At 49.1% G+C, this 7,909-nt stretch overlaps 1 protein-coding gene across 1 annotated transcript; it reads left to right on the top strand.

Annotated features, from left to right (window-relative positions):
• Positions 1 to 1,160: 1,160 nt before the first annotated feature.
• LOC119319400 (F-box/LRR-repeat protein At5g02910-like) lies at positions 1,161 to 6,512 on the top strand. The gene is made up of 2 exons (XM_037593887.1): positions 1,161 to 1,990; positions 5,400 to 6,512. The coding sequence occupies exon 1, from the start codon at positions 1,587 to 1,589 to the stop codon at positions 1,953 to 1,955; it is 369 nt and encodes a 122-aa protein (XP_037449784.1). The 5' UTR covers positions 1,161 to 1,586; the 3' UTR covers positions 1,956 to 1,990; positions 5,400 to 6,512.
• Positions 6,513 to 7,909: the final 1,397 nt, after the last annotated feature.

The following is a 7,909-nucleotide window of genomic DNA, read 5'->3' as shown; positions in this document are numbered from 1 at the left end:
GCTGCTTCCGATTTGGCCATCCCCAATCCCCAGTTACCCCCGAGCCCCAACAGCCAAAGGTCGATGTAGATTTTCCACGGGGTTCAAGTTTGCACAGGCTAATTTCACCACGAGGCACTTGTTCCCTGGGAGTAGCTCCTCTTAAATCCAAATGAAGCCTTACGGTAGTCATCTGCCCGGTGGCTAGCGTGCGGGTTTTGAGCCTGGACGTCTCAGTTTTGAAACTCATCAGCGAGGCAGTTTGTTTTTCTGCGGTATTAACAGACTGACACGTGGGACCTGTGTTTGGCTTTTTTATGTAATTGTTACTAAAACAATATGCGGATATTCTTTTTTGCAAAAAAGTTCTCACGCACACCTCATCAGCTGTCATTGACTGACATGTGGGCCAAGGCCACGTGGGTAGGACGTACACCCCAAATACGTATGGAGGCACCGTATTTACATCATAAGACAAGCTATAGCACCAATTTCACGTATTTTACAATTTTGGGCACCAAAGCGACCGTGCTTGACTAGTTAAGGCACCCCCCGTGTATTTTTATTTGAACATCAGTACAGACACAAGTGCTCATATACACACGCATACACTCACCCATATGAACGCACACATGCACACCCTACCCCTATGAGCGCGCGGTCGGAACGACACGCGCGGACGGCACATTACAACAAGAAACCAAGAAACATGTACAAAGAGAAGGGGGAGGGGGGGGGGTTAAGGGATCAGCCTCGCGGTGCAGCGAGCGCTAGAAGCCAGGCATCTATGTGACCACGATCCTCCTCGCGAAACCTATCCCGCCAGAGCACCGCGTCATCCCGACAGCATTTGAGGTTTACGAAGTCACCTTAGCGCGCATCGCTGGAAATCCTGAAATAAATCCAGAAATAAATACGAGCACCAGGATTTGAACCTGAAGGGTTGGGGATACCACAGTCCCTCTAACCATCCAACCACAGGTTGGTTCGCCACCTCCCGTGTATTTAACTCTATATTTCCCCATGCAAACATCCATATTAATTTCTATTGAAATAGTATCTGCATCCATTTCCCGCAACCGTGTGTTTTTGGTACGAGATTTTATGGAAAGTTCAATATAGACATGCAACAGTCGTAGCCTTGGAAAATGAAATGAAGTACAACCTTGCGGCACATATCGAGGGATGATCTACCTACTCGAAATGAATGGGATTTACGGCATAGTAAGAACTAAAAAAATGAGCTTCTTCTGCCTCCTCCCCTTTCCCCTCCCCTTCCCGTGGTCTTATTGTTTCTCTCCCCACTCCGTCCAGCCGCCGAGAGGAACAATCCGCTTGAATCCTCCCTCGCTGGTAGTACTAGAGCACAAATCCAGTCCAATCCGATGCACTACGATCCAACCAACCACCAAATCGAAGCTAACCACGCCGGCCGGAGGGGGATCGAGGAGGAGGAGGCAAGAGTCGGATCCGGCGATCGACGGGCCACACGCCGGAGGTGCGGGGCGGAGCCGGAGCGCCGGAGGAGCCGCGGCCTCGGAGCATCTCGGCGACTGGTTCTAGCTAGCTAGGGTTTCGATCCATCAACCGGGCCCCCAATCCCGGCCATGGAGCTGCCGCCGCTCAAGCTCAACGTCGCCCGAGGCGAGGACAGGATCAGCGCGCTTCCCGACGAGCTCCTCCTCCGGATCCTCGAGCGGCTCGGCCTGCGCCGGGCGATCCGCGCCAGCACGGTCTCCAAGCGGTGGCGCCACCTCCCTCACCAGCTTTCGTTCGTGACACTCGACGTCCGCAGCTTCCGCCGGGCCACGCTGGTAGAGACCATGGACGCGTTCACGGCCGCTTTGACGTCCGTCTGTGCCAGGCGCAACTGCGAGTGCCAGCGCGGCCGTGCCATGGCTATGAAGGCCATCTGCCTCCGCTTCTTCCTGTCGTCGGCCTCTCATCTGAGCTCCATCGGCAGTGCTTCTCAATGACGAGTGCTTTGCATCTCAATTTTCGCCACCAAATGGTAAAAGCTACTGTAATTTTCTGTAACTCCGCCTATGTTGTCTCAACATAGCCGGTCCCAAGCCCGGATAAAGGAGGAGGGTTGTGATAGGCTTGGCGAGCCAACGTAAAAACTCAGCCACTCTTATGGAGATGAAACCCAAAAGATTTTCGTTGGGGCGTAACCCTCTCAGCGACGCGCCACATCGGAACCCGGGTGTGGTGGAAAATGGGCAAGGGCCGGGCCGTCACCCCCCAAGTGGCGCGCCGTATCTTGATCCGGATACGGTGGCAAGTGAGCGAGGATCGGGTCGTCGCATCCTTAGTGGCGCGCTACATCGGCGTCCGGATGTAGTGGAAAATGAGCAAGGGTCTTCGCATTTGACTCGACGAGTGCGAAGGGTAAGGAAGCTAGCCGAGCCTAGGAGGATTCGCTTAGGTAGCTGGAACGTAGGGTCTCTGACAGGGAAGCTTCGGGAGCTAGTTGATGCAGCAGTGAGGAGAGGTGTTGATATCCTTTGCGTCCAAGAAACCAAATGGAGAGGACAGAAGGCGAAGGAGGTGGAGGATACCGGCTTCAAGCTGTGGTACACGGGGACGGCTGCAAACAGAAATGGCGTAGGCATCTTGATCAACAAGAGCCTCAAGTATGGAGTGGTAGACGTCAGGAGACGTGGGGACCGGATTATCCTGGTCAAGCTGGTAGCTGAGGACTTGGTTCTCAATGTTATCAGCGCATATGCCCCGCAAGTAGGCCACAATGAGAACACCAAGAGGGAGTTCTGGGAAGGCTTGGAAAACATGGTTAGGAGTGTACCGATTGGTGAGAAGCTCTTCATAGGAGGAGACCTCAATGGCCACGTGGGTACATCTAACACAGGTTTTGAAGAGGCGCATGGGGGCTTTGGCTATGGCATCAGGAATCAAGGAGAAGATGTCTTAAGCTTTGCTCTAGCCTACAACATGATTGTAGCTAACACCCTCTTTAGAAAGAGAGAATCACATCTGGTGACTTTTAGTAGTGGCCAACACTCTAGCCAGATTGATTTCATCCTCTCGAGAAGAGAAGATAGGCGTGCGTGCCTAGACTGTAAGGTGATACCTGGGGAGAGTGTTGTACCCCAGCATAAGCTGGTGGTTGCTGACTTCAGCTTTCGGATTCGTGTCCAGCGGGATAAGCGTGCCAAGGTCGCTAGAACGAAGTGGTGGAAGCTCAAGGGGGGGGGGTAGCTCAGGTGTTCAAGGAGAGGGTATTTAAGGAGGGCCCTTGGGAGGAAGGAGGGGATGCGGACAATGTGTGGATGAAGATGGCGACTTGCATTCGTAAGGTGGCCTCGGAGGAGTTTGGAGTGTCCAGGGGAAGGAGAAGCGAAGATAAGGATACCTGGTGGTGGAATGATGATGTCCGGAAGGCGCTTAAAGAGAAGAAAGATTGCTTCAGACGCCTATACCTGGATAGGAGTGCAGACAACATAGAGAAGTACAAGATGGCGAAGAAGGCCGCAAAGCGAGCTGTTGGTGAAGCAAGGGGTCGGGCATATGAGGACCTCTACCAACGGTTAGGCACGAAGGAAGGTGAAAGGGACAACTATAAGATGGCTAAGATCCGGGAGAGGAAGAGGAGGGATATTGTCCAAGTCAAATGCATCAAGGACGGAGCAGGCCAACTCTTGGTGAAGGACGAAGAGATTAAGCATAGATGGCGGGAGTACTTCGACAAGCTGTTCAATGGGGAGAATGAGAGTTCTACCATTGAACTGAATGACTCCTTTGATGAGACCAGCATGCGTTTTGTGCGGCGCATCCAGGAGTCTGAGGTGAAGGAGGCTTTAAAAAGGATGAAAGGAGGCAAGGCGATGGGCCCTGATTGTATCCCCATTGAGGTGTGGAAAGGTCTCGGGGACATAGCGATAGTATGGCTAACCAAGCTTTTCAACCTCATTTTTCGGGCAAACAAGATGCCAGAAAAATGGAGACGGAGTATATTAGTACCAATCTTCAAGAACAAGGGGGATGTTCAGAGTTGTACTAATTACCGTGGAATTAAGCTGATGAGCCATACAATAAAGCTATGAGAGAGAGTCATTGAGCACCGCTTAAGAAGAATGACAAGCGTGACCAAAAATCAGTTTGGTTTCATGCCTGGGAGGTCGACCATGGAAGCCATTTTCTTGGTACGACAACTTATGGAGAGATATAGGGAGCATAAGAAGGACTTGCATATGGTGTTCATTGACTTGGAGAAGGCCTATGATAAGATACCGCGGAATGTCATGTGGTGGGCCTTGGAGAAACACAAAGTCCCAGCAAAGTACATTACCCTCATCAAGGACATGTACAATAATGTTGTGACAAGTGTTCGAACAAGTGATGTCGACACCAATGACTTCCCGATTAAGATAGGACTGCATCAGGGGTCAGCTTTGAGCCCTTATCTTTTTGCATTGGTGATGGATGAGGTCACAAGGGGTATACAAGGAGATATCCCATGGTGTATGCTCTTTGCGGATGATGTGGTGCTAGTTGACGATAGTCGGATGGGGGTAAATAGGAAGTTAGAGTTATGGAGACAAACCTTGGAATCGAAAGGGTTTAGGCTTAGTAGAACTAAAACCGAGTACATGATGTGCGGTTTCAGTACTACTAGCTGTGAGGAGGAGGAGGTTAGCCTTGATGGCCAGGTGGTACCTCGGAAGGACACCTTTCGGTATTTGGGGTCAATGTTGCAGGAGGATGGGGGTATTGATGAAGATGTGAACTATCGAATCAAAGCCGGATGGATGAAGTGGCGCCAAACTTCTGGCATTCTCTGTGACAAGAGAGTGCCACAAAAGCTAAAAGGCAAGTTCTACAGGACGGCGGTTCGACCCGCAATGTTGTATGGCGCGGAGTGTTGGCCGACTAAAAGGCGACATGTTCAACAGTTAGGTGTGGCGGAGATGCGTATGTTGAGATGGATGTGTGGCCACACGAGGAAGGATCGAGTCCGGAATGATGATATACGAGATAGAGTTGGGGTAGCACCAATTGAGGAGAAGCTTGTCCAACATCGTTTGAGATGGTTTGGGCATATTCAGCGCAGGCCTCCAGAAGCTCCAGTGCATAGCGGACGGCTAAAGCGTACGGAGAATGTCAAGAGAGGGCGGGGTCGACCGATTTTGACATGGGAGGAGTCCGTTAAGAGAGACCTGAAGGATTGGAGTATCGACAAAGAGCTAGCTATGGACAGGGGTGCGTGGAAGCTTGCTATCCATGTGCCAGAGCCATGAGTTGGTTGTGAGATCTTATGGGTTTCACCTCTAGCCTACCCCAACTTGTTTGGGACTAAAGGCTTTGTTGTTGTTGTTGTTGTTGTTGTACATATCTTGATATGCTCTTCTTTACTAATAATTTCATCCTTCTATTTATTTGTGTTCCTCTTCTTGGTGCAGACATGGATTCACCCGGAACATCCCAAGCATCTCACTGCCATATTCAGAAATCTTATTGAAGTGTCTTTTTCTGGTATCTTCCCTGAGTGTGATCTGAGCTGGACCCTATTTATCCTCAAAGCTGCACCTGCCCTGCACAAGTTTATAGTAAGCCTGTTACTCTACCTTCTTTTTAATTTAATTAATCCACACCTTAGCCTCGATATCATGACTCCGTCTAGTATGACAGCCAGGTTTCCGAATATTCAGTATTAACAACAAACGAGAAAGTTAATCTGATTTTCAATCACTCACCAACTTGTGATGTACAGAACCCTCTGCTCACGATCTATTGAACGAATTCAAGGATACATAGTACTTTCGTAGAGATTGGAATGGGGATTGGGAGAAGAGAGGTACAGCTTGGGGAAGAAGGAAGAAGGGAGAGTCTGAGGGGGGATCGAGTTCCAATTACAATTCGCTGCCTTCTCCGGCTCAGCTACTGGGTATTTACGCACTCTATTACATGGGTCCTCTTGCCCTACGAGATGGGCCAACGGCCCATACATTTGAGTCAACTTTCGGCCTGCCACTTAGTATCTGTCCCCTTCTTCTCCTGTCTGCTCCCTGATGCGCCGTTCGTCAGCAATAGAGCTCTAGTGCTGACAGTGCCGCCCTCTTGAGATTTAGCCTGACCCCAGGCGAAGCTTGATTGTATCGTAATCCTCCGAGGTGGCTGCCTCGGCTGGAAGTCCTGTCCACTGTACCAAAACCTGCAACAATGCACTGTCACCTTTTTTGACTAATTTCCTGTCCAAGATCATATCTGGCTGCACGTTCATACTGGAAAAATCAACTGGGGCAGGCACAGTGGAGAAGACTGGTGTATGATCTGGCACAAATTCTTTGAGTTGAGAGAAGTGAAACACGGGGTGGATCTGGGCTGCTGCAGGTAGCTGAAGTTTGTAAGCAGCCGGTCCGATCTGTTCCAAAACTTCAAAAGGCCCATAGAATTTATATGCTAATTTTGTACATGGTCGGTTGACTACAGTGTGTTGAGCATATGGCTGGAGCTTCAAATACACCGAGTCTCCCACCGAAAACATCATGGGTGATCTGTTCTGATCTGCATAGTGTTTCATCTTTGTTTGGGCTTTAAGTAAGTGCGCCTTCAGCAGAGATGTATGTGCCTGGTGTTCCTTAAGCCACTGTTCCACTTCAACATTATCAGAGGTAAGCAAAGAGGGAAACACCCCATAAGTAGGTTCATATCCATAGAGAGCTTTGAAAGGGGAGCACTCCAAAGCAGAATGAAAATTAGTATTGTACCAGAATTCTGCTAAGGGTAACCAGGAATGCCATTTTGTTGGAGTATCATGTACTGCACATCTGAGAAACATCTCCAAACACTGATTCACTCTTTCACTCTGCCCATCTGTTTGAGGATGATAGGCAGTACTCATGAGCAATTTAGTATCCCAAAGCTTGAACAAATCCTTCCAAAAGTGACTGGTAAAGATCTTGTCCCTATCGGAAACTATAGTATGGGGTGGTCCATGCAATTTGACCACAGTATGTAGGAATGCTTTCGTTACCACTGGAGCAGAGAAAGGATGTTTCAAGGGGATAAAGTGAGCATACTTGGTCAGTCTATCAACCACCACTAAGATCACTGTATAGCCCTCAGATTTTGGTAGAGCTTCGATGAAGTCCATGGTGATCTCCTGCCAAGGTCCGTCAGGTACAGGAAGTGGTTGAAGTAATCCGGGAGATTTCACATGTTCATGCTTTGCTTGTTGACACACAGCTCATTGATGAACAAAATCAATGATATCTTGTTTCAGCCCGGTCCACACAAACAGTTTCCTAGCTCTTTGATATGTAGCCTGGATGCCAGAGTGTCCCCCCACAGCACTTGCATGAAAGGCAGAAATGAGTTTTCTTCTCAATGCTTGATTTGCTCCAATCCATATTCTGCCTTGATGCTTGATCACACCTTTCTCCAGAGAGTACTCTGATGTATCACCAGCAGAAATAGCTAGTTTCTGAAGCAGTGTTTGAGCATCTGGGTCCACCTCATATGAATTAAGTACTTCCTGTAGCCACACAGGTCTACTGGTGGAAGTAGTGGTCACTGCCAGTAAGTGCCCTACTCTGGATAAGGCATCAGCTGCTAAGTTCTCACTGCCTTTTTTGTATTGAAACTGAAATTGCAGCCCCACTAACTTGGTCATGGCTTTTTTCTGAACATCAGTTGTAAGGACTTGGTCTTCCAACTGACACAGACTTTGATGATCCGTTTTGATAATAAAAGGCCCTCGCTGTAGATACGCTCTCCATTTTTCTACAGCCATCATAATTGCCAAAAACTCCTTTTCATAGATGGACAGAGATTGATTTTTGATGCCCAAGGCTTTGCTATAAAAGGCAACAGGGTGTCCTCCTTGAGTGAGCACGGCACCAATTCCTGTAGCACATGCATCTGTTTCAATGCAGAACGGCTTGTCAAAGTCAGGCAACACTAATACAGG

Source organism: Triticum dicoccoides, chromosome 1B (genome assembly GCF_002162155.2).
Source record: "Triticum dicoccoides isolate Atlit2015 ecotype Zavitan chromosome 1B, WEW_v2.0, whole genome shotgun sequence".
NCBI classification, from domain to species: domain Eukaryota; kingdom Viridiplantae; phylum Streptophyta; class Magnoliopsida; order Poales; family Poaceae; genus Triticum; species Triticum dicoccoides.
This window is presented reverse-complemented; position numbering and strand designations above follow the sequence as displayed.

Coding starts and splice junctions, on each gene's coding strand:
- LOC119319400 (XM_037593887.1), top strand. CDS start 1,587: ATGGAGCTGCCGCCGCTCAAGCTCAACGTCGCCCGAGGCGAGGACAGG.